General features: G+C 54.6%; 1 protein-coding gene across 3 annotated transcripts in view; it reads left to right on the plus strand.

The window, feature by feature from the left end:
• The window catches only part of CDH22 (cadherin 22), an 85,136-nt gene that overhangs the window by 17,073 nt on the left and 42,846 nt on the right, over positions 1-25,217 (plus strand). Inside the window, exons 1-3 of one of the 3 annotated variants that reach the window (XM_054845701.1) lie at positions 7,995-8,016; positions 9,182-10,144; positions 15,119-15,413. In XM_054845701.1, coding sequence (XP_054701676.1) covers positions 9,920-10,144; positions 15,119-15,413 — 520 coding nt within the window. In that variant the 5' untranslated portion in view covers positions 7,995-8,016; positions 9,182-9,919. Of the gene's footprint in view, positions 1-7,994; positions 8,017-9,181; positions 10,145-15,118; positions 15,414-25,217 lie in introns of those variants that run through there. The other 2 variants (XM_054845700.1, XM_054845702.1) reach the window with 2 other exon arrangements.

Genomic DNA, 25,217 nt, shown 5'->3' on the forward strand with positions numbered 1-25,217 from the left:
TGAACACATTGCTTGTTTTCTCCCTTTCAGTTTTTATATCAGATTTGGTCTTGTGGCAATGGGGCTTCTCTTTTTTGTTTGGTTGTTTTTCTGTCTCCCCTCTTGATATTTTTTTTTCATCTCCCCTCAGCTGTTGAGAACTGATTCTTCTGCCTCTGTTAACGATTCTGGTCACAAGCCTTTGAGAAGCCGGACAGATAGGTCACGTTTTTCTGTCTCTGCTGAAGCAATTGGTGGGTCCTGGCACGCACAGCGCTTAGCAGCGTACGGCTTTCCTATGCAAAGGAAAGGCTAGCCATGCCCTGTCAGATCTGAGTGCTCAAGTGCTTTGTTTTGCTTTTTTGCTAGCACTTCAGGCAGTTTGTCAGGTTCACAGGAAAGAATGACTTGCCTGTGGTCCCTTGAATCATCCCTTGGGATCAGCCTTCTCTCTTCCATAGGGTTGGAGATGCCAGCACTCCTGATGCACGGGGCTCGGTGGGGTGGCAGCAGGAGTTTGCGCTGCAGATGTTTTGCTCTACGCCAGCGTCTTTGTGTTCAGCTGTGCCAGTGCTGATGGGTGTACCCTGAGCTGCTGGACACCCAGGGGATTTGTGGGGCTAGGGAGACCTCCCCTCTCAGAAGCAGGAGGGAAACACCTGCTGCTGCTGCTCCTTTGAAGCTGTGCTGAGTGTTGCATGTGGGTGTTGGTATCTTCTCCCAAGTAACTAGCGTAAGGACAAGAGGAAATGGTCTCAAGTTGCATCAGGGGAGGTTTAGATTGGATATTAGGAAGAATTTCTTCACCAAAAGAGTAGTCAGGCATTGGAACAGGCTGCCCAGAGAGGTGGTGGAGTCACCATCCCTGGAGGTGTTCAAAAGATGTGTAGACATGGCACTTCGGGACATGGTTTAGTAGGCATGGTGGTGGTGGGTTGACAGTTGGACTTGATCATCTTAGAGATCTTGTCCAACCTTAAAGATTCTATGAATAAGTGCAGCAAGCAGGATCCTGAGGGGAGCAATGGGGATGTCCAGGGAGCAGGAGGGACTGGCAGAGCTGGTGTGTAATGGATGGGCAGTGCAAGCACTTGCAGTCCCCGTGCTGAATGGCAGGAAGGGACCTCGGAGGGTGAAATTCAGAAAGTGGAAACCACAAATGGCATAGCAGAGCAGTGGCTGCTGTCTCTGGGGTCAAGCAGTTCCTAGGCTCTGGATGTGGACAGCAGTCCTCTCTGGTGCTGTGGTTTCTCCCATCTATCTGACTCGCCTCCTTGGCACTCGGAGGCAGAGCTTTTGCATGCTCAGCTGGGACAGCAGCTTGTCCTGGAGGCTGATTGCTCTGCCTGGTTAGTCAGAGCCTCCTGAGAGCTGTGGTCAGCTGGCTCCTTCTCTGGGGATTGGTGCAGATCCGTGGGCCTTGCTGGTACAGCTTGCTCCGCTCGATGCAGCCAGCTGTGCTCCAGCCTCCAGATGTGTTTCAGTGCAGAGCGGCTCCATGCTTTTTGCTCCTTCTTGGCTTAGAGGTGGTTTCTCCCAGGCCTGGGCAGGGGGAATCGTGTATGTATTCATGGCCACAGGAAGATGCCCTTGCTTCCACCTCCTCTCAGATTGTTTTTAAAGGCAAATTAAAAGTATTGTGTTCACGTAGACAAGGCATGAAAATTCCATATTTGGAAAAGAATTGCTGCAGAGCGAGACCGTTATGGCTGTAAAACCCTCTTCCCTAAGGCAGACTTTGAGATTTTCTTTGCAATTAAAATTTCTTTGAAACTTGGACCAAAGAAGATTTGGAGGAAAAAATCTCCTGAACTTTGAAAATACTTTTTTTCCAAATAATGCTTGTGTGAGAGCTTTAACAAATACTGTTCCTCCCAGTGTGTCTGATAGCAGAAAGTGACTGAACATGAGAAGTCAAAAGGTTGTGAATAATTCCTGCTCTGACAGTTGCTGCACTCTTCTATTAGAATTTCTCGAGGCACCATCAAAGGCGACAATAATTAAACTTAAAGTAACTTAAAAAGAAGGGAGAAAATGGATGTTTATTCATGCAGTCCTGAGTATTGTGTAGTAGAAATTCCTTTTGGAAAAAACAACTTTACCTGGACTGTGTGCCAGTTTATCTGAGAAGAAAAGCAGAGGAAGAAGTCCCCTGCTGGGAGAATAATTCCAAGGAAACAGCAAGAGGAAACCCAGAGATTTAATTCAAGAATAAGCATGACTAAACTTTTACTAAGTATAATGGGCTTTCTGCCCTGTGTCAAAGCTGAGGCTAGGGTGACATTAGTGAGAGAACTTGATTTTTATCATTATGTCCCTGTCTTCTGTGCTCTGTATCATGGCCGAAGTCTTGCCAATAGGCAGATTGCTATCAAACTTTGCTTTGCACAGTCTGGACCTGCGCTTGGGATATGTTCATCCAGTAACTGTAGTTACACAAGCCTTTCACTGCATAAGTAAAAATAAAAGTAACTTAAAGATCTTCTTTCAAAAGCCTCTACAGTTTTGGATCCCTTGGCCACTTATCTCCAGCATTTGCACACTCCGATGCTGTGTGCCACCCCGATCAGTATCTCTAGCCATCGCTCACTCGATTGGCAAAATGTGGCGAGATTCCGGAAAGGACACTGAATTAGAGCATGCCTTCTGCAGAATGTATTTCAGCAGAGGGATGCTTTGGGGGTTCCAGAGCTTGCAGAGAACCTGTCTAACTTGCAGTTGCTCTCTGTGGCACCACAGTATCCTGACACATTGTCCAGCATTGTTTTAGCCAAACATTGGTCCTTCAGTGCCACATCACTGATGGGATCTGCTATGGAATGGGAACTTGCAGTGCAGTGGCGATGATCATAATCTGCCCTGACGTGAGTGGATGTCCCACACCTTTGCTCTCACCAGTGCTGATGTCCCTTACCGAATGAGCAAAGATTCCAGCCAAAGACACTTGTTTATGGTGGCTGTGGGTACTGCAGTGGTGCAGAGGGAATTGGAGCAGCAGCCAGGCTGTGGTGTTGGTCCCTTGTGTTTTAAATCTGCAGAGCACTCCCTGTAGGACTGAGGACTGGATGCTCTGACTATTCCGTTGTCCAGCCCAAAGGGGTAATGGTAAAATACCTCTTGGATGCTAGGAAGGAGCTGTGGGAAGTTTTGGGGATATAGGTGGGCGCTTGGCCGTGGTGCAGTGGTCCAGGGTTGGTGTGGTACTGAGGTGCGCTGTCAGAGGGAGCGGGTGGGATGTTGGATGCTTGCATGTGGCATGCTTGCCATGTGGCCTAATCTGGAGCTGATAGTGTCTTATGTCTGGAAGATTGCCTCCTCCCTTGCATCTAGATTTCAAGAAGTTTGTAAAAGAAAATAAGTATCTTTGCCTCATCTTGTCTTACAATATCCAGTAGAGAAAGTGAGCTCCAGAGAGCCTGAGTTCACGTCTTAGCCCTAGGCCTGGAGATTATGAACCATCTTAAAGCTTTGCAGCAGCCTTGCCACACTTATATTACCTCCCTACAACAGATACTAGAAGCATGCTCCAGCCAGACCGTTCCCCTTTTCCCAGGAAGGGGAGCATTAAGTGGATTTGAATCCTGTTTAACAGGAGGAGACGCGGTTACCCGCCGTGTGCTGCGCTGTAGGCAGCACTAGAGAAGAATTGCTGTTGAAGTAATTGCAGGCTTTTTGCTGCCCCATCTCCCAGCGAGGTCTGTCTGAGGCTGGGCTGTCGTGCCGCCCACGCGCTCGGGTGCGAGGCAGGTGGGTTCCCCGTGGATGCAGACTGTGAGCTGGCGCTAGCGCGGTCGCCAGAGCTGCTGTTGTGCTTGCACGTGGCCCCAGCTGTTGCCTCGCGGCTGATGCAGCTGGCACGTGTGGATGGTGCTGGACCCTGTGCTGGTCTCCCTGGTCTCTGCTGTTATTGCTGCGTGCAGGACGTGGCAGAGCTGCCCTTGGGCTCGCCCTCTGAGATCTCAGGTAAAGGCACACTGGGGTCGGGAGGTGCTGGGCAGAGAATGGAGGGGTCCGGTTGGTGCTGGAGGTCTGCCCTGCTATTTGGAGAGAGTCTCTAGACACTTGCATGTTTGGGGAAGGAGCTGGTGTGAAGCTGTGCTCTTCTTGCCACTCCAACAGCGAGGCATGTCTGACTGCTCACTGAGGAGCCTAGCAGGAGCTTTTGGCCATCTGACTCCTGTCCTGTGTCATCTCCAAAGGTGCTGTAGTCATGCCTGTTGGAAGCAGCGCTGCAAACCACTGACAAGGCCATGTCTGTGCTCTGCATCCGTCTCCAACCTGCCTCTCCCTGTGCTCTTCTCTCCACCCTCCCTGTGTAGTAGCTATGCTCAGTGCCAAAGGTGACAGAACAGTGCTGGGCCAGCATGGCTTCCTCGTGACTGCGCTAAGAGATACCAGCTCCAGACCAACAAGGCAGACCTTGGGATGCAGGCACACCACAGCTCTTTCCCAACCCCCTTTGTCATTGCATGGTCTGCCCTCGGGAAGCCAGTGGAGAGCACAGTGTGAGGAGCAACTGTCTGGTAGCACAAGAGTCCACAAGCTCCCAGTTTTCAGCTGTGAGGGTGGGCTTCTGCATGCAAGGCTGTTCATGCAACTCTGCTGAGAAGTGCTAAGAGCCAACACTGTGCATCCAGGCCTGCGTTAGCTCCTGCAGCGAGCTGGGGTCGAGGAGGGAGGGCTCTTCTTCTGCTCTTTTGCATCTTTTGTAGCTGATGGAGAGCTCTGCAGTTTCTGCTGATGATAAGGGCTTGTCCAAGAGGAACAGTACTGGTGTGGCAGTCCTTCCCGTAGAGCTCCCGGGGCGCTCACCTGGCCTCTGGCTGGGATCACCCCTCCCTGCGCTGCTGGGGCACCGCTGCCCCGGCTCTGGGACTGCACCTGCGCTGGGCAATAGTGCAGTTTGGAGGTGCAGGACTGTGATGTATTGGGCAGTGCTGTCTTTGTGTGCTGTTGCCTGCCTGTGTGTTCCCCCTCCCCCTGCTTGCTTTCCCCTGCATCAGCCTACATTTGTAAAATGAAATAAATATTGACACGGATGGGATGCTATTCAATTTGTCCTGATCACTGGGCTGCGGTGAGTTCTGACAGAGCACAGTGTAAAACATAAGCTCAGGATGTAATTTCCACTGTCAACATGATGTACAGTATGGCTGTGCCAAATACACACCGACAAACTGCACAAGCTCTTGTGGGGAGAGGGAGGGAGTTGTGCTGATAGTTGGGAAACGGGGATGACAGAGCAGCGGGAGAGGGGGCATCACCCTGGGCCCAGGGTGGTGCGAAAGTCTGGTGCTTCACTGCATGCATGAAAGCCTGCCTGGCACAGCAAGCGCCTGGGCACGCTGCCGCGTTGGGTGCGTGTGTGCTGCGCACCTGGAGCCATGTGCTGCTGCCTGCTTGGGATGCTGTGCTGCGGGCTGGGTCTGGCTGCAGCAGCAGCTCCCACTAGTTATTTATGGCTCCGCCACTCACGTGTGGCAGAGAGAAGTGGCACTTCCGGCTGTTGGTGAAAGGTCTTCAATAATATGGGGAAATAAATGTTGTGCTAGTCTTGGTTCCTGCGCACAGGACCTTCTGTGGCGCTTTGCAGCCCTGGGGTACTTTGAATCCTACTGCAGCATATGCAGGCTGCTGCAAGGGCACGAGCAGAACTTGGGGCTCTTGGGTCCGCTGCCTCTGGAAGAGGTCTGTGATGTGACAGCCAGAAAGGTGTGCTCGCTGAGGAGAGAGATGGCACTGACCCTAGCTGTGGCCTGAAGCCGTGACAGAAGAGAAACAGGCTGGGAATTTATGGGTGGAGAAGAATCCAGTTTGTGGCAATGAGCCTTGCCACAGATGTGTCTCTGGGTCAGTGTTTGTAGGTGGCTCTTCGTCCCAAGGGCTGGTGCCCGCAATAGGCTGGATAGATTGGCTTTGCAGTCTGGGACTGAGCCTCTTAGAGGTGTATCGAGGCGAATTGGGTTACACCGCCTCCGTTGCTGCCCGTAGGAAGAGCTTGCAAACAGCTCAGCTGAATGTAGCTGAACTTTGGACACGTGAGGCAGCCACCAGCAAACCACATTAGTTCAGACGTAGCAATGAGATGAGAAATCTGTTAAATGTAAAAAGCGGTGTAATGGCTGAGACTCTAAACACAAGGTTGTGGTTCCCACAGCAACGGCAGCCCAGCCCATGCGTGCTCAGCGGGACTCTCCTCTCCGTGGCAGTAGCTGCTCTGTGGAGTGCTCAGATGCAACAGGGCTGATCAAGTTGCCTTGGGAACTGTGGGCCAGCTTGTCTGCCAGCCGGGGAGCAGCTCTGCTGGAGCTGCGCTTGCCCGCTGCGGCATCTTTTGCCCTCTCTCTCTTCTCTACCTTGCTTTAGTGCGTGCATTGAAATTGTTGCTTTTACTGGTTTATTGATACTGTTTGGGATTTAGCTATTCCGTTTATATGCTGTAACTCTGGCAAGGCTGAAAGAAGAGGCACGGTGCCTGTTTCCCCAGTGAGTAGCAGTGCCATCCCTGCGTGCGTACAGCTGGCCCCAGGACGTGGCTCGGGTAGTCAGGTCATGGAGGAAATCGGCAGCTCGCAGCTGCCACTCAGGTGTGAAACGATGCGAGGAGAGGAAGGAGGATGGCTCCTGCTGCCCTCACGGAGCCGGTGTTGATGCTGTCTGCCAGCTGTGTGCCCGAGCACTGCGTGCTGGAGACAGCGTGCTGCCTTCCTGCCGGCTCGGCGCCCTTGGATGCCGACGTTACTCGTGGTGCCTGGATTTGCACTGTTGGGCTGACTTGCAGCCTCCCCACATGTTCAGGAGGTCTTCAGTGGTTGCAGAGTTGCTCTCTGGCAGTGGCGTTGCTGCCTTGTCAAGCTTCTGGCAGGGCTTTATAAACCCGTGTGGAACAGCCTGGGTGGCAACGAGAGAGCGTCAGGGTGGGCAGAGTGGGAGACTTCAGCAGCTGGTAACTGCCTCTGCCCAAGGCTCTGCTTACGCAGTAGTCCCTGAGAACATGTGCAAGTAGACTATTTGTCAAGTTCCCTTTCTGGCAGTTGCATTTACCAGGTACAACCCATTGGTACTTGGACTTTGGACACATCTGGAGGCGTTACCCACAAAAGTGCTGCGGTGTGGCAAGGGCAGAGATACTGGATAGGGTGTTCTTCCCACGCTTTTGGACTGGGTGCTGGCCTGCAGCTCTTGCTCTGGCACAGCTTGTGCTGGTCAGTTTATTGACACCTCTCGCTGTCTGGGGAACTTACTCCAGAATAGCCACAAATTTCCCAGATGTGAGAAATTGGAGAGATACCTTTTGTGGCGATGGTGCGCTACATCTTGTTCAATGTGTCTTCAATATATCCACGTAAGTGTGATAAAACGGGTTTGTACGTGTCCAGTCACTGTCATTGTGAGTGTCTTGCTCTGAAGTCTGCTGCAGGTGGGGCAGCTTCAGCTCCATCGCCCCAGAGCGGGGACCTTGATATCAGCATCTGATCGATGAAGGCTGCAGTTCCTTTACCCTGTGAGACTTCTGACGGTGGGAAGGACTGACTGAGTCCATCACCCGTCTACAGGTCATCTCGCTCCCCTAGGCATAGTCTCTGATGTTAAACATTTTGATGTTTGATAAGGGTTCTCACCAGATTGGCAAGGGTAGCTGGCCCTTCAGGAGCAGTGGCGGGAATGGCTCCTGCGTGGGGAGGCCTGACTGCAAGAGGGAGTCGTGCCATTGCCGACAACCTTACGTGGCTGGTGCGGAGGCATCTTAATAACAAACGGTCTGGAAGAGGGGTGGGGAGGAATGTTTGTGCTTCTGTACAGTGATTGCTAACATAAAAATACACTGGAGACCTTGTGCTCCTTGGAGCATGAAGTGCACGCGGCTTGCACATGTGACATTCTGTGCACACGTGCGTGTCACCTATAGCATGTGTACACGGAGGGGAAAACACATGTGTACACCCAAAGGAGGCACAAATATGGACAAAATATGGACACAGCGTGCCACTGCTCTTAGCTGTGCATGGGATGGAACACGAGTGCGAGCCCTTCTGTGTGAGTACATTTGTGCACATTGCGTGACACGCTACTTGTGAACCATGAGTAGGCAGTGTGAATGATGCCTGCCACTAGTGCCCCGTGTTTCTCAGTAAGTGTTTGTCCGGACAGGCAAATGCAGAAATGACAGTGCAGCTCACTGGATGCTTTGGGAAACTGCCCTGTTGGTGTGGTCACACTGGGGGAATGGCAAGTGCAAGGAAGAGCTGGGGAAACACTTGTGAGCTGCCCCTGCTCTGAACTGCTGGGGCTGTTTAGAATCATGCAGGGGGCTGTGCGGAGCACAGTCCTGTGCCCCTTCTGTGGGGAGCAGATGGATATCTAGTCCAGGATCGTTCCCCTTTCCATTCATCCTCTTTCCTTCTCCTATTTAGAGACAAGGCAGATTAATTCTACAAACTGGTGAAAATGTGTGAGTTTCATGAGTAGTTCTGGCTGTGGCTGGTGTTGCAGAGCTCTGGTGGAAGCTCGGGGTGTTGGTGTAGGGAGAGATGGATGCTGCTGATCAAGGCCTCTTCTCCCCAGGTGCTCACTGAATGCAATCTACCCTTGGCCACAGGTCTCACGTCTTTATCCTTAGCGCCTAGTGAGTGGCTTGAAGCTTATTCCAAAGCCCTTTCTTAAACTGCTAGCTTTAAAGTCAGCCAGTCCTTGAACAAATGCTTTTCTCCTAGCCTGTGGCTGCAGAGCGGAGATGCTGGGAAAACTTCTGCCGGGGAGACCAGCGGCAGCCGCTGTCAGGCACTGGCATCCCCTGGTGTGAGCATTGACTGTGCGTGCAGGACTGGTGTGGTCTGCCCTGCGCAGGCGGCAGCAGCTGTGCAGTGCTGGGGATGCTGCCTACGCGTCTCCCACCAGCACGGGCAGCGATGACCCCCAGCTGGCAGCAGACCTCACTCCCCTCAGCAGCCAGGGCAGCATGGTGAGGAGGTGCCCTTGACAAGCGGGGCTTCTGGGTCTTGGAGTCCCTGCTGGAGCAAATGTCCACAGTGATGAGAGCTCTGCAGCTTGCTGCCCTCCCTTCTGGGGTGCCTGTCCAGCAGGACCTGTGGGGCACCTGGGGCAGGACAGGGTGGGAGATGCTGACCAAGGCTCCAGGGGCAGCACGGGGGGGTACGGAGCCCCGCTCTCACACCAGCACTGACACCTTGGCCTTTTCCAGGCTCCTGGGGATGCTGCCGGCTGCCCTGCACCTCCCCGCGTGACCCAGCAGAGGATGGAAGTGACCGGCATCAGCTGGGCAAGGGACCCTTCGCCAGGTGCTGGGATGTCGTCCCCCTGAAGATGGGAGTTACAAATGGGCTTGTGAACTGCACGTGCGGCACAGGCGCCTGCGCTGCCAGGCCCCTTGCGCAGTAGTCCAGGGCCACTGCAGGACACGCGGACGTCAGCCACCGCAGCTCATCCTGTTAACTTCTCTGTGTAACCGTACGTGGAAAAGCTTCCCTTCGCTTCCTGTGAATGATGGTTGCGGGTGCCCGATCCCCGCACACCACTGCGGAGCTCCCTGCCTGCTGGCAGGGTGGGCGGCAAACTGTGCGTGTCCCCTCTCCCCAGTGAGACCGGCGGCAGCCGAGCACGGAGCCGTGCAGGTCTGTCCCCGGGGACAAATGCCAGCTGCCAGACTCTTCTCTGGAGACCCAGGAGCAGCCTGCGAGGCACCAGCACTGACTGCTCCCGCACCAGCAGCGGGCGGTCCGGGACGCCTGTCACAGATGTGACTCCAGCCTGCTGGGACAGGAGTGCTCCAGCTGCGGGACACGGCATGCAGCAGGGATGGGGATGCTCTGCGTTGACCTGTGTGCCCCGTGCTGCTAGCGTGGACTTTCCTCCTCCTCTTCCCTAAAGGATGCTAATTGCCTGTCCAAAAGCTACTGCTCATGCAGCCTCCTAGAGTGCAATGGCGAAGGGTCTGCAGGGCTTCTCGTGGACCATGCTGCTGCTGTTCTGCGCCATCCAGGAGCTGGGGGCCTGGGCCATGCACACTGCGGTGGAGGGACCCGGCCTAGGGCAGCCAGGGGACCCTGCACTGCTGGCCAGCGGGCGAGTGAAGCGTGGCTGGGTCTGGAATCAATTCTTTGTGGTGGAGGAGTACACGGGCACGGAGCCGCTGTATGTGGGGAAGGTAAGGTAACCCTACGTCTTCATGGGACTGACCAAGCCAGTGGCAGAGAGGGGCATGATGGCAGCGTGGTTGAGCCTGGCAGGGGGGAGAGGGCCCCCATGGAGGTTCCTCATGAGGGCCTGGGTTGAGAAGTAGTGTATGGACTGGGATGGCAGGAGCCTGGTCCCTGCAGGGGGGTGGTGAGGTTAATGTGCTCCCAGAGAACTCTCCAGCAGGAGCACACCAAAATTCACATCTATGTTCTTCCAGTTGTGTGCTGGGTTCCCGTGGTGTTTGGGGTGGGTGCAAGAAGGGGGGTGCAGCTCTGGCTGTCGTGGGGTCAGTGGGGAAGGCTCAGCCCCATCTCTGTGGGCAAACCTGGGCTGTGGAGCAGATGTGTAGACCAGACTGGGGTTGGCAGGGTGGGCATCTGCTCGTGCTGGTTCCTGCCGTGTCTTGGGAGCCGAAGTGCTGCTGTAGCACCAAGAGCTTTCCTGCCCCAGCAGTTGCTGCCATAGGTGCAACCCTGACTTTCTGAAGGTGGTCCATCCCTGGTCCTGTAGCCCTTTCAGCATGGGGATTGTGTGCTGGTGTTTGTTTCGTGGCCCCTCCCTGCGGCTTCTTCTTTGGACCTGCAGGCTACAGTGGCTATTTCCTGGCTAATTATCTCTGCAGGCTGGGGATGGCAGAGGACATGTCCCGCTCTAGTTGTGGCATGGAAATCCTGCTCATTTGTGGCCTGAGCAAGGCTTTTTCAGGATTTATATAACTCAGGCTGGCCTGTATGGCATGCTCTGGTAGGTGCTTGGTGTGCAGGGCTTGGAGGGACCCTGAGGGTTGGCACTGGTGACAGACCTTTCCTGGGGGTTGCCAGGAGCTATGTCCATCAGGCCGGTACTGTAGGAGCTCCTGGGTGCCGGCCGGGAGCTGCAGTGTGCTACTGTGCTGCTCCCAGGGCCAGACCCTCGCTGGGCTTTTGCACGGGCAGTGGCACCGACGGACTTCCAGGGAGAGGAACTGGGAGGCTTCAGGCTTGTTGTACCTGGTGCATCCTGCTCCGCTGTCAGCAGGTGTGATAGCGGTCACTGGAGCATGCTGGTCTCCCCGTGCTGCAAAAGCCCTGATCTCCTTCCGGCAGTCTCCCTTCCCTGCAAGGGGGTGGCTATTTGTGCTGTCCTGGCTCTTGCTGTTGCTTGTGTGCCCCGCAGAGAGGAGCGCCAGCAGACCTGGAGCTGCTGGCAGATAACGGTGCCATGCTGGGCAGGACTGGGTCTGTCCTTGGGAACTTGCTGCTTCTCTGCTGCGCGACCTCCTGGGGCGCGGGGAGGCTGGACGTGGACGTCTGCTCCCTCCGATCCTGCTGTCCTGAGGCTGAAGGAACATTTTTACCTTGTGGTTGCTGGGCTTTGTCCTTTTCTGGGAGCTGTGGAGAAGCAGCTCCGTAGCTCCCATGTGTCGGGAGGATGCGTTATTTGTGTGTCGATGGAGGCAGTGCTAGCTGTTGGGACCAGTCAGAGGAGCATGCTGCAAGCCAGCTAGAGCTGCCCCCGTGGGAGCATGGGCTATGCCCAAAGGAAAATGCCCAAGAGCTCATGCAGCAGGGCTGTCTGATGGCCTCGGCTGTCTGGTCGTGAGTCTGGAGGAGGCTTGAAAATGGGCTTCTTGGCTAGGGGCCAGCTGGGATTTCAGTGGTGATTTGTGTCCATTTCAGCAGACACTCGAAAGCCGCACTCCTCTGCCACGACGTTCAATGCAGTTACAGCTAATTCACAGCTCCCCTGGGAAGTGACTCGAAGCATCAGGCCCTGTCAAACTCCAGAGGTAGCCTAGCAACCACCTCATCTCCAAAATGAACCCAGGAACCTACAACTAACCCATTTTACAGCCCCTTTCCACATCATTCACCGCATCACCCACCCCGCTCGGAATAAACAGCCAGTCTGCGCTGAAAACCATTCCCTGTGAGTATTGCTCCCAAGGGCTGAAAGCAACCCGGAGCCGGGCTTTTCCCTGGAGCTGGGAGAAGCTGGGGTGCCCATCTGGAGTGGCCAGGGCTGGGGTGCCCCCAGCTTCCCAGGGCAACATGCCAGCCCTCCCGGCACAGTCTATGGGTCCGGGAGCCTTTCTACATGGGGGGACCCGTGGGTCCCTGTGGTGTAGCTGGGGCTTGCCCTCCATGGATGCTTCTTGCACACCTACATGTGCTTTCTGAAGGGCTGATACCATTTCCATAAAATCTGGGTTCTCTAGCTAATCCTTCTTCTGAACTGTAATTTCCCCTGAGGCTGCTGTCAGTTTGATGTGGATTTCTTTGGGTTTTTTAAATAGAATTATGGGGTCAGCACTAGTTACAAACTTCTGCATGTGGACAGATCTATTTTAGATAGAGGAGAGGATTAAAGGGAAAAAAGCAGATTTAATTAAGTTGCTAATATTTAAAGAAAATTGATGAACTCGGGCTTTATGAGTTGGAGCAAACAGAGTGTGCCTTTATTATGGGCTAGTTTTTATTTGATTTTCTTTCTTTTCCAGCCCCAGAGTAATTTTTTTATTTGTGTATCTGTGCTTTCTGTTTAATTGCTTTTAATAAGCACCTCTGTTCACATTTAATTTTGATTTAATTACTAGTAAGTAATTAATGGTTTCGTAAAATTCCTGGTTGTAGCCTTTTAGGACAAGGAAACTATTTTCTTGTTTAACAAACTCAACAGATCAGCCTTTTGTCCACCTTTTGGGCGGCCTTGGTTGCTGTGGACACTCTTGTCCTTGGCTGGAGTAGTGGAACAGCAGCTGGGGGATTCCCTCTGCTCCTGGGGCGCAGCGCTGCGGGCAGCCCCGGAGCTGGGGGGAGCTTGGGGGAAGGCACAGCGGGGCCCCCGTGCCAGGGCTGCCCAACTTCGCTCGCCTGCCGTGCCTGGTGACGACGGGGGTCCCCAAGCCTGCGTGGGAGCGTGATCTCTGTGAGCCTGCCCACCGTAACGGCGAGGGCGGGCAGGAAAGAGCATCCCTGGGATGTGGTCTGGGCCTGTGGCATCTCCCCTCAGATGTCTGTAGACTGTTATCTAGCCCTCCCCCATTAGTTGTTGTTTAGTCAAGCAGCACAGATTTAGCTCTCTTAATCTCCCCTTGTAAATCAATCACTACAGCCCCTTGAGCCCAGGCTCCATTTTTCTTCCTAGCGTTCCAGTTTGCAGGGATGCTGGTGTTTGCTCCGAGCAGTCAGCGATGAGCAAATATGTAAAGAGGATGTGCTGAGAGCTCAGTGTGGTTCTGGGGAGGGGTGCGGAGTGGTTTATCTCTGGTCTAATTATTAATCACAAGCCTGGTGTTCAGCAGAAAATCGCAGGTTTCTGTTACCTGCGCTGTACAGACCAGGTACACCTTTTTCTTTCTGAAAAGCTTGATCTCTAGTGGAGTAGTAGTGAACATTAGGGAGAGGATTATGAAGCGGAGGGGGCAGAAAGCTTTCTGGCAGGCAGTGGGGAGGGCTGGGGCAGGATCGCCAGGGCAGGATGCTCCTGCAGACGCTGGCAGAGCATCCCAGCGGGTCTGTACCCGAGCCACCGCAGCGGTCCCAAAGCACCGCTGGGCTCACAGCCCCCTTTGCTACCCGAGTGAAGGTCTCCTTCCCAGGCAAGCCTTGGGAGATGTTTCAACATGGGCAGTAATATGTGAATGTTGTGTAAAATGCATTGAATTGTCTAATGCGTGGGCCCCTCACTCATGAAATAAATATATAAACTGTATCTAACAAGACAAATATAATGAAGGCGTCATAAAAAAGAGGCAGCTCTGGTATAAATTCTTGCTGGTAGAGCTGTATGTCTGAAAGGTGGATTATAGAACTGCAGTTTGGAAGATTGAATGGCCCATAAACATTTTCATATTTCATTAGCCAATTAATGGATGGCTTTTTTCCTCTTTTTTGGGGGGGACACACATGACTTTGCTGATTCTAAGCAGAAATTGTGGGAAGCAAATGAAAGCAGCTGATGAAACCTTTCCGGGGGCCCGTCCCGTTATGGATTGTCCCAATTAATGCCCATGCTGCTCTCTGTCAAGATGCATTCTGCCTGTCCAGTTACTGTTAATAGATTTCTCATAAGTGGCTGGATTGTAAAAACCTCATAACTCAGTTTAATGCCACCAATAAAATTATCTCTGGACGTCTGGCCTGGATTCCAGTCAGCTCCTGGTCTGTAGGGAGCTGCTGTTTACCCTTTCTTTTCCTAATTTCAAATGTTGTCTTAATTAGAAAATGAAGCGGGGATTGGCTACAAAAGCATCTTCCCCAGGGTCTGTTTTTCATCCTGAACACAGCCCTAGTTTGCCACATTCTCCTGCAGGCTTTGCTTAGGTGGGGGCTCTGGGTGTGATGACGTGAGGGGTTGACCCCCCCCCACTACCTGTGCAGCGAGTGTGTGAGCTCTCAGGCAGGGAGACTTGTCAGCACCGACTGCCCGGAAAACAGGGGGTGGCCGTGGTGGAGCAGAGCTTGCAGATGGGGATGGGCTTTGGGTAGGTGGGGACAGATGCTGGTGGTGAGCTGCCTTTACACCCCGCTCTGCTGTGCAGCTTGGCAGAGGTGATCCTACATTGTCAGGGCCCTGGGTCCTTGCCCGCAGGGAAGCCTCTTTTGTTTTGGAGTGCTGTTGAGTTGTCCTTCCCTTCTCCAGCATCTCCTAACCTTGTAGCGGTGTGGTTTGTCGCTTGGTTTGTGGTGTGGTGGGTACTGGCAGGATTTGTGATCTGCTGAGCTTATGGTGGCATAGGCAGGACTGAAGTTCCAGTTTAGTGGGCCTTCCTCCATGCACAGGCATCGTCTGGTGGTGTTCTGTGCTGCTCTCCAGTCCAGCAGTAGCAGAGGGAGCAGACGGTCATCACGCAGGGACCGTGGGCACCTCGCACCAGGGGCTGTACACCCACGTGGTCTCAGCCGTGGGGGCACCGGCATGGCCCCAGCCTGCTCCCACCCTCTCCCTCTTTCCCTGGCAGATCCACTCGGACTCGGATGAGGGGGACGGCTCCATCAAGTACACTATCTCCGGGGAGGGCGCAGGGACTATCTTCCTCATCGATGAGATGACAGGTGACATCCATGCCACTGAGCGCCTGGACCGGGAGCAGAAAACCTTCTACACGCTGCGGGCTCAGGCTCGTGACCGGCAGACGGACCAGCTGCTGGAGCCCGAGTCTGAGTTCATCATCAAGGTGCAGGACATCAACGACAGCGAGCCACGGTTCCTGGAGGGGCCCTACATCGGCAGTGTGGCTGAGCTGTCCCCCATCGGTAGGTCTCCTGGGTGGGAGGAGGTGGGTTGGGAACCCTGCGCCTCTCTCCTGTCAAACCTTGAGCCCGCTGTACCCTGCAAAACCGCCTGCAAATCCCAGGGATTCCGGCTGAGACCAGAGCTAGGGAGACAAAAGGGAAAAATAAATAAGGTGGCTTAAGGAAAACAAGTGAATAAATCCTCTGAGCTGATTGCCAGCCTGTGGCTGAGCGCTCGGTCTCAGCCCTAAGTCGTGCCCTGGAGACAGGTCGTGGTGGTGCCAGCTGCCCGCTGCGTATTTACCCTGGGGTTGCACAGCCCCCTCGCTCCCAAACGCTGGGGGAGGTGGGGGGGACGGACCGAGCCCTTGCATGCCAAGGGGCTTACAGCTTGCCTGTGGTTCAGATTAGCCTGAGCGGTGTTTCCCCCTCTCTGGCTGCCTGTGCCCCAGCCCATCCTCAGGCCATCCTGTGTGCCGCTTTGCTGCTCTCCAGAGCCCTGCGGCTGCCCAGCCATCCCCTTGTGCATCCCTGAGCAGCGCTGCCGAGCCCCTCTCACCTGGCCTCTGGCCTTCCTCCGAGGGGCCAGGCGCTGTTGGCTGAGACTGGGGAATTCACGTCCCCTGTGACAGAAGTGTGGCTTCCCCCGTGTTACCGTTAGCCTGCCCATCCCCTTGCCACCAGGCATCTTTTAAGTCCGTTGGTGCTCAGCCTCACCGAAGCGCTGAGGGCCAGGCTGGGACGTGTGCCGTGAGGCTGCAAGAGTCCACCCCCCCAGGGCTGGCAGAGGGGGGCACTGACCTTTGTGCTCACCTGGGCATCGCGAGGGGTTCAGGGAGGTGGTGCACAAGCTGCAGTATTGCTGGCCCAAAAGCGGGTTCCCACACTGCTGAGCACAGCTCAAGTCCAGGGAGGGTGGCTGGCTTGCTGCACTGCCCAGAGCGTCGCACCGTTCCCCATCCACGTCGGGCTATCTGTTATCCCCCATTGACTAGCCGGAGCGCGTAGCAGACTGCACGTACTGGCATGCGCTGCGGGCAGGGAACTATAAATCACTGTTCTCCAAAGGCTGCATCAAGGTGGAGGACAGCCTGCAGAAGACTGACTGGCATCAAAGATAAGGCAGGTCCCCAGCACTGTCAGCAAGGGATGAGTCAGCAAGCAGGAGAGTGACAGTGCCAGGAAGGCAGTGAGCTCGGGGAGGGACAGCATCTGGGGGAGCAGGGCGGGGGGAGCAGGGCTGAAGCCACAGGAGGGGCTCAGCAGGTCAGGGGAACCGCCGGGTCGTGCTGCGCTTGTGCAGGAAGGTCTGGCTGAAGAGGCATCCTGGAAGCGGAGCACAGGGGATGGTGCTCGGGTCTGCGCTGCCTCGGGACAGAGCTCTGGCTCTCCGTGGTTAACGTGCAGCATATTGTGAGACTGGTGCACGGCCTCTGGCAGGTACGGATGTGCAGGAATTGCCCATGCCAGAGGAGCTGCTGCTGCCTGGATTTCTGCTGATGGATGGAGAATAAGCTCTCCTGAGGCATCCCAAGCTCTCCTTCCTCTTCCATTTACCTGCACAAATCCTTTCCTGAGTCAGAGAGTGACCCCTTGAACTACAGCCATGTGCTCCTGGAGAAATGAAAGACAGCATGTGGGCAGCAATGCAGAAGGCATCCTGTTCCCAAAGGGAAGAAAGAAATTAAATTAATCTATTTTGCTTGAACAACATTTAAAAAGGAATTCTCAACTCTGAGTATTAGACAAGGATCCCAGTTCTTTGAAAATCACTAACAATTATGGAGCTGCCTGATCAGACTGATGCGAACAAGACATATCAAAGGAGACAGTTTCTATGCGAAATTGGAGATCAGAGAGAGAAAGAAACACGGTTTCACAACATGAAAGGAGGCGATTCCTGTGAATTAAAATACTCAAAAGTTTAAAGTAAAGAGGAGTGCTGTGAACGGTGTGGGCTGTGCTTCCAAGCTGCGTGCTCAGAGAGGGAGGCTGGAGCCAAGAGCCTGTTCTGCTTACCAGGCTGATGTCTGTCTGTCTGCCTGCCACAACCTTGGAGCCTTCTGTAGCCTGGCCGTCCCGGGGAGCGTAAGGGCTCCTCTGTAGCAGCCTAGCCCTGAGATGGCCCAGCTAACAGGGCAGGGAGGGCTTCACACAGCATCTTCAAGTGGTGCTGCCGCATGGTCCCCTGCAGCCTGAATGCAGAGCTGGAGGGTGCCCACGTGCTGCTGCAAGTCCCCAGCTCCCTCCCGGTTCCCCCTCGGCGTACCAGTGCTTTGCCCAGGAACAGCTGGCACAAAGGACAGGGTGGACACGTCCTTTGGAAGCATAAACAAGCACACCTGGGAAGTAGCTTTCTCCTCAACCCTCTGGGGTTCTGCAGCTGCCCTGCTCCTCCACTGTGGCCCTGGTGTGGACACAGAGGGAGATGGGGGCTGGTCGTGGACCTGGTGTGTGAAGTTCTGCTCCAGATGCTGTAGGAAGGGCTGAGGATGCAGGACATGGGATGCTGCCTGGGCCAGGGAGGTAAAGTTCAGGACTTAAGGGAAATACCCTGCCAGGGCCTGTTTGTGGGGGAGTGCTCCTTTTGTGGCATCAAGGCCTGGTGCAGCTGTGATCGTGGCTTATTTTTGTGGTTGGTATTGGTGGCAATGATCCAGGTCTGAGCTGGACAGATGATCTCCCCTGGACCTGAGGGTATTTTCATAACAGTGAATGGGCACCTTGCCTTTTTGCCTCCTGAATGTGGATGGAGGTGATCCCCTGTACTGGACAAGCAGGGGGTAGGAAGGCTGGGCAGCTTGGGGAGAGCTTGGACTGGCTACTGATAGATCAAGGTCAAAGCCTGGGGACCTGCTGGTGAACATGCCTGGTCTCGGACAGGGTGCAGACATTTTCCTGGATCATCAGCGTTTCTGGTTCAGCTGTGCTCTCTGCTGGGGCCACCCCAGGGGTCAGGGCTGCTCCCCAGCTTGGAGCTTGTTTGTAGGGAGCTGCTCATCCCCCATCTCTGCTGCTCTGACAGCCTTTGCTCTGTAACCCAGGCTGAGAAGTGAGGGGTGACCCCCTTCCTCCTCCTCGCACACTCCTGCCTCGCTGGGGTTTGTGCTTGGGGCTGCCCAAGTGGGTGGTTTTTCTTCTCGCTCATGGCCGCTCTCGGCTGCAGCTCCCCGTTCCCTGCCAAAAGCATAGTCCCAGCTCCCAGAGGTGGCTACCTTCCTGGGACAGAGAGGAATAAAACAAATACGGTCAGATCCGCTCTGTGACAGCAGGAGCAGATCAAAGGACAATATTTGCATAATGAAGGAGTACTAATTGGGAGGGAAAGTCGTTTGATTTCATAGTGTCTAAGATGGAATAACGAATGAATGAACCGCACAAACTCTCACAGAGTAGCTGGGAGTGGTTTGCAACACACCTGCCCCTTGCTCTGCGCTGGGGTCAGGGCAGCACGGTTGGTAGCAAAGGCATACTTGCTGCTTGAGACTGAGACTAAGTCGGGGGGACTAAAGGCCTCTGTTCCAGGATCTTCTCCTGGCAGTGGATAAAGTGGATGCTCGCGGAGGAGGAAGAACAGCACACGCAGCATGTGATGCTCCTCTTAATACTCTCCCAACAGCAACCAGTTTCAGCTCGGGGGTTTCTTCAGCTGTGGGTGGTTTTCGTGGGTTTAGTCAACTTCAGTGTCTGTCTTCCATGAACTCATCCAGACTCATTGTAAACCTCTGCAAAGGGAAAGGAAAATGGGTTGCTATTGATGGATCAAAAATGGCAGATGCAAGATGGTCAGGAAGGTAAGGCCAGGGTCTGGGATTTGTGAAGGGGCAAAGGTGGTGCTTGGAGCTAACCCCAGCCCATGGAGCCAGGCTGAACATGTGCTGTGCCCCTGGAGAAGTCAGTGTTTTCTACACACAGAGCACAGACCTGAGGCTGGCACTGAGCTCCTGCACTTGGAGGAAGCACATCCAAAAGGGAAGCTGACCCACCAGTTTTACCTGGGCTGCCTTGGCATGGCAGGACTCTCTGCAAGAGCAGGCTTCAAATGACTTGTGTCTAGAAACCTCATCTGGTCTGGGGCTGCTGGGGCATCAGGAGAAATAGCACCGCGGCTGGGGACAGTTTTGCAGACACCATGGCACAGAGCCATCGAGTGCTGCTGTCGGGGTGCAGAGGAGGCAGGTTTGACCTGGCGCTGCGTGAGGCTGGCAGGGCAGGCGGCTGGAGCCGCAGCTTGGCAGAGGGCTCTCCCTGCTCAGCCCCTCAGAGGGAGCGGGGCCTTGTCCTGCCCCAGGGCTGGAGGCAATGCACTGGGTCCGCCTGGGCAGAGGAAGGCAGGGGCTGGTGGTGCTGCCTGGGAGTGTTTTTGGTAACTCCCCCATGCCCGCTGCCAGGTCAGGACAGCCAGCTGCCATGCACACACGTGGGCTAGCCAAGGAGCAGTCTGTCTGCAGGATGGGGTCTGAGCTGCGAACCCTGTTGCAGCCCCGCTGCTGTCCTGTCACCTCAGGAAGAAACTGTGAGCTAAGAGCTTGCATTCTGCTCTGTGCTGGCACCTGAGGCTCAGCCTCTGCGTAGGCACCCTGGTGCACATCACTCCAAAATGCCCGAGTTGACCAAAGGAAGAGACCTGGAGCTACAGAAGAAGGTAGGATGGGACCTGGCCAACTGCCTGGGAACTGCAGGAGCTTCACCTTGTATCAGGAGATGCTAAAATCAGCTGTGGTTTGGGCTCCCTTCCTGAGCTCCCGGGGTTCTGCTTAACAGCTGTCTGCCACACACAGGCATGAGCCCAAATCCAGCACACAGTGCCTCCTGCAAGACAGCTCTGATGGGTGCACAGAGTGGGCGCTGCAGCCCAGAGCTCGCTTCTGGGCTGTTTGGGGAGCGTGCGGAGCCTGGAGTAAGGGACATGCTAGGAAATGTGCATCCTTTCATCAGAACATCACTCCTCCCCGGTGCATTTTGCTCTCCTTATTGCTCTGTGTAGCACCAAGTCCAGATTAGAGACGATTTGGCTGTACAGACAGAAACTTGGGGTCAAGCCCTGACTCTAGCACAAAGCTGGCTGAATGCAGAAGTGATTATTGTGAAGAGAAATTGTTTAATCTCCATGCTGGAAGCAGAGAAAAATACTTTGTTTAACATGCAGCCAGAACACTTGCAGGCAGTCTGACCTTTTTTTTTTTCCCCTTGATAGAAAGTGCTCAAAACACTTGTGTGCATCTAGAAGCTGCTGGGGCTTACCCTGCCTGTTGGTCCCCAGCAAGAGCACCCCTTCCCCTTCAGCACTGCACTCTTGGTCATGGTGCAAACTCTGAGCCCTCTGCCCTGCGCATCTGAGCACCTGCTACACCCTCGCTACATCCTGCCCGCATGCGCTAAGCCCCTCAGGGACCCTGTGCCCCCTTAATTTAATGCGTTGGTTTGATCCTCAAGATGCCACGTTTACCTGCTTGGTGCCAGGGCCTGGGGTGCCTTGTGCAATGGGTTTCTCTGGCCAGACAACCCCCAAAGAATGTTTCCGTAGTTGTATGTTTGAGTGATTCCACCACAGCCAGATTAGCTCCCTCGGGCTTGTCCTGTGGGCTGTGAGGACTGTGCAGTGAATCTCCTCTGGGTCGGATTTGGCTTTCTACCAAGTCAGGATGTTCCTGAGATTGCAAGGAACTCACTTCTGCTCCAGTAATTTTTAAGCTCCTCTGGTTTATTTTCTTCCCTGATATCCTGCCTGCGTGTTTCTGGGGTGCATCAGCCGCTGCATGTGTCTGGGCAAGACAAAAGCTGTAAATTGCATTGTTTAGAAAATTTCAGCTGCCCCCTCGTCCCCACAGCAACCGGGTCCCTGAGATGGGGGTGCTGCACTCTGGCATCAGTCCAGGGCCTGTGGCTTTGCATGACAAAGCACTCCTCTCGGGGTCCGTTATATTCTGCAGGGCTGAAAGGACCATGTGCCATGCTGGAGTGCCCAGATGTGCCCAGAAAGGTGCTCTAAGCATGGGCGAGAGCTGTCCTTTGGGCTCAGCCTGAGCTGGAGGTGCAGGGTGCAGCCCCAGAGCTGGTCCGGACAGCGGCTGGAGGCTCCGACCTGCAATGGGGAAGGGGTGAAGGCTGCCATGAAGTGGGGGGCAGTCAAATTTAGCAGTTGTTGGCTTTTCCTGCTGTTTGGCTCTCTGCAGGCCTGCAGCCTGGCTGTACTTGTGTCCCTGGGGAAGTGACAGGTCCCGTCGGCTTGCTTGTGGATTCAGTGCAGGGCCTCTTTTGGACGTGTTTGGAGTTTGCCTGTGGACATTTAGTTTAGCTGAACAGGTTTGGAGTGAGTGGCATAGCAAGTGGTCTGGAGCCATTAGCCTTCTGCGTGCAGGCAGATGGCATCTCCCAGGACCGCTGAAAGTGGCCCCAGAGGCTCTGGGTCCTGTGGGGAAGGTGCCGATGGATGCTAGGGCAGGTGTGCGTTGGTATTTCAAAGATGCTCTGCAGAGCTCTTTCCATCCAAGCCGAGGCACTTGGGGCTGAGACGGCTCCGCACGGCAGTGTGCTGCAGCGGGGGCAGCTGACGGGGCTGATCTCAGCGTTTGTGGCCACAGAGGGAAAGGGCCTTGCGGAGAAATGGCTCCTGGATCCCGGGGGCATCACCAGGTGCCTTTTGGTGCTGGGTCCTGGCAGCCCCTCTCTGCGCTGCCGATCCCCGCTCCCTGCTGGGCTCAGCAGGGACAGGATTAATCTCCCTGGCCTGCGGAGTCAAGGGCTGGCTGATGTCCCTGGCAGGTCTCCAGGATGGCTCAGGGTGCGGAATGGGGACAGCCCAGGGCAGGAGGGTGGCTGGCGGCCAGGGTCTGTGTCCCCTCCCGCACCCAGCCCCATGGGTCTGCCGGGTGGTCCGTGGCCCCAGCGCGGGCTGTGGGGAGGATTGCTCTGGAAGTGAGGGTCTTGCTCCACCCCCCCTTTCCTCTGGGGGGAAACACAGTTTGTTTGGTCTGCTGTGCCAGATTGCACCTTTGCAGCAGGAGAGTAAGAGATGGACTCTGACTCGTTAATTTTACATAAAAATTGTTGGTTTCCTCTGTGGGGTGAGCTGGCCAGGGGAGGAACTGAGGTCTTTATCTCGTTTTACATGTCTAATTATCTCTCTGGATATGAGTTCAGGCTTCCTGCTTTTGAGAGGTGGATTATACAGTACGTGATGGATGTTTAGATTTTATTTATCGTATCTTTTATGGCTAAGGCACATGCCAGAGAACTAAATAAAAGTCGTACATGCTGTACTTGCTGTGGGCAGTGCTATGCTTGGAGAGCAGGGGTGGGAGCCAGCGTTCCCAGGCTTGTCTCTGCAGGAAGGAGGGGGATCAGGTTAAACTGAAGAGCTTTGTTCTTCAGATTGAAAGAGAGGGGGAAGGTGGAAAAGGGTAAGTGGGGGTTAAGAGAAGATGCTGGAAAGTTGGACTCCTAGATTCCTGGTATCCTAGAGGTGACCTTGAGCAGGCTGCGTTGCATCTTGGCAGATGAGAAGTCAAGGCACTAAGTGAGGATAATGTTCCCTACCTGCCTGGTGTTGCTCATCTGTTAATGAGATGCTGTGAGAGCAGGTGGGGAAGGGCAGAGCTGTTGTCATCTTCAGGGTTGCTGGCTTCAGCCTAGGGGCAGTGTGCCATGATCCTGCTGCCTCTGAGCTGAAGGTGCCTTGCTGCAGTGCTCCTCATGCTGCTTGGTTTCCCCTTACCCTAGAGTGGAAAGTGCTGGTCCCAAACATGGGGCTCACGCCTGGGATCTGGCAGCCTGGATCCGCTGTCCCACAGCGCTGTTGCTCGAGCGCCCAGCAGCCCGAGGCAGCCCCAGGACCCTTCTGTGCTGGCGCTGGGAAACTGAGAGCAGCAACCTGCCTGGCTTGTCCACAGCATGGCTTAAAATGGAGAAACAAAAACCCCCCGCTGGGTGGCCGTGGGTCCTGCCTTCCTGTTGGACTCTGGCACTGGTGCAGTTTTGCAGTGTTAGGTAAATGCCGGACCACAAGGAGTATAGCTGTTTGTCTGATGGGGATGGATTAGTAGGTGAATTATGCAATTGAGTGAACGCATCTGGGGAGCAGCAGCATGAGATGCAGAGACTGATGCAAACTTTTAGTGGCTAGCCCCCATCTTTAATGGTCACTGGGCTGGCACCCGTGGGGTGACAGCACTGAGGTGGCTGGGGTAGAGGGTTGTAGTCTTTGGGGCACTTGCTCTGTCTGCACGCATGCAGTCCTGACGCAGGTTATACCGTATACAGGGCAAGTGCAGGCAAATGACTCTGGGCTCGTGTATGTGTTGGGTGAGTTTTGGATCTCCTCACCCTTTGCCTCTGAGGTGCCTAGGCAAAAGCAAGTGGTTCTTGGAGTGTGGGATGTTTGTGCAAGGTCAACAGGTTCTGCCTGTGGTGGTGATGGGTGCTACAGGGTTTAGGCATAGGAGCGGGTGCTGTTGTGGACGCTGGGCATGGACTCTGAGCTGCCAGGTGGGGCACAGCAGGAGCCCTGCCTGTTGCCAGGGGCAGGTGCTGCTTTTTGTGATTCTCAGACTTTGGCACCTCGAGCATCCCTAGCTGGGCTTCTCTGCTGCTGCTGGGAGAGGGGTGCTTGGAGATCCCAGTGCCATGTACTTCCCTTCTCTGATCCCTCCCTTCTCAGCTTTCTGACCAGAGGCTTCCCAAGGGAACGTGCCAGGGTGCCCAAGGGGATGTGCGGTGGTGGTGTGGGGGTGATCTGCCTTGGCTCATACTGGTGAAAGAGTTGTGTGATGGCAGGTGGGGGAGGAGGAGGAGGCAGGACAGACCCTTTCAAGGAAATGCAGCAATAGTATTGCTTAACCAGTTGTTTGTAAGGCGGGGAGCTAGTGTTGCTGTGGTGTAATCTGGACGTGCCTGGCAGGGATGCGCTGTAACTTTACTGGAGACAGCAAAGCATAAATAAGTTGACTCGAACTAGCTTGTTGCTGAAGACCGATGAAGGGGATTCTCGTGTTATCAGCAGAGCTGCAGCTCTGAGAAGATGGCCAGGGAGAATGAAAAGCAACCATGGTAACTGCTCATTTTCTTCAGCGAACACCCTTTCCAGGAGATCAGAAGCGAACTGGACTGGGGGCAGCATGTGCGTCGCAGCTGCTTGCAGCAGCATTGCCCTCTCTGCTGTCTCGTCTCCTGCCTGAGTCCGGGCTGGGCTGGTGCAGAAGCACCCTGGCTGCCTGGCTTGCCTGCAAGCTGTGGGCTTGTGGTCTCCTGGCAGGGGAAGAGGAAGACACCAGGGACTGGAACTCCTCATCCTCCATCTGGATGGTTCCAGCTCCAGTTCTGCCCACTGTGACATGGGAACAGAGGCTGCTTCTGACTTTGTGTGCACCTCTGGCATTTAAAAATGTAATGAGTCTAGACTCAGATGCTCACAACTAGTAATAAGCCTGGCTCTGGGTTAATCATTCCATGGGTCTGGCCAAGACCAGCCTGTGAGATTCTTTGCAGCATATGGATGGATGCACCACAGAATGGAAGGGTTTCTGGACCAGAGCGTGGTACCTCTGGTCTTCAGCTGGTGGCACAGCAACCCTAAGAAGTGTGCGAAGCAGAGCAGAGCTGCTGGATGCAGCAGTGTAAGCTGTGAAATGCTCTCTCCTGGCCCCTTCAGTTTGGACTGCTCTCGTGCTCTGGAGTCATCTCTGAAACAAAACCTACTGCAACCATTGCTGGAGCATCTTGTCCATTATAAATTATCAGCTTCTCTGCCAGCCTTGTCAGCTCTTGGCCCTGGCAGTATCTTGCAGCAGTGAGTTTCCAGTTGGTTTGCTCTTTCCTATGAGCAGC

The sequence above is a fragment of the Grus americana genome, chromosome 17 (genome assembly GCF_028858705.1).
Source record: "Grus americana isolate bGruAme1 chromosome 17, bGruAme1.mat, whole genome shotgun sequence".
NCBI lineage: Eukaryota > Metazoa > Chordata > Aves > Gruiformes > Gruidae > Grus > Grus americana.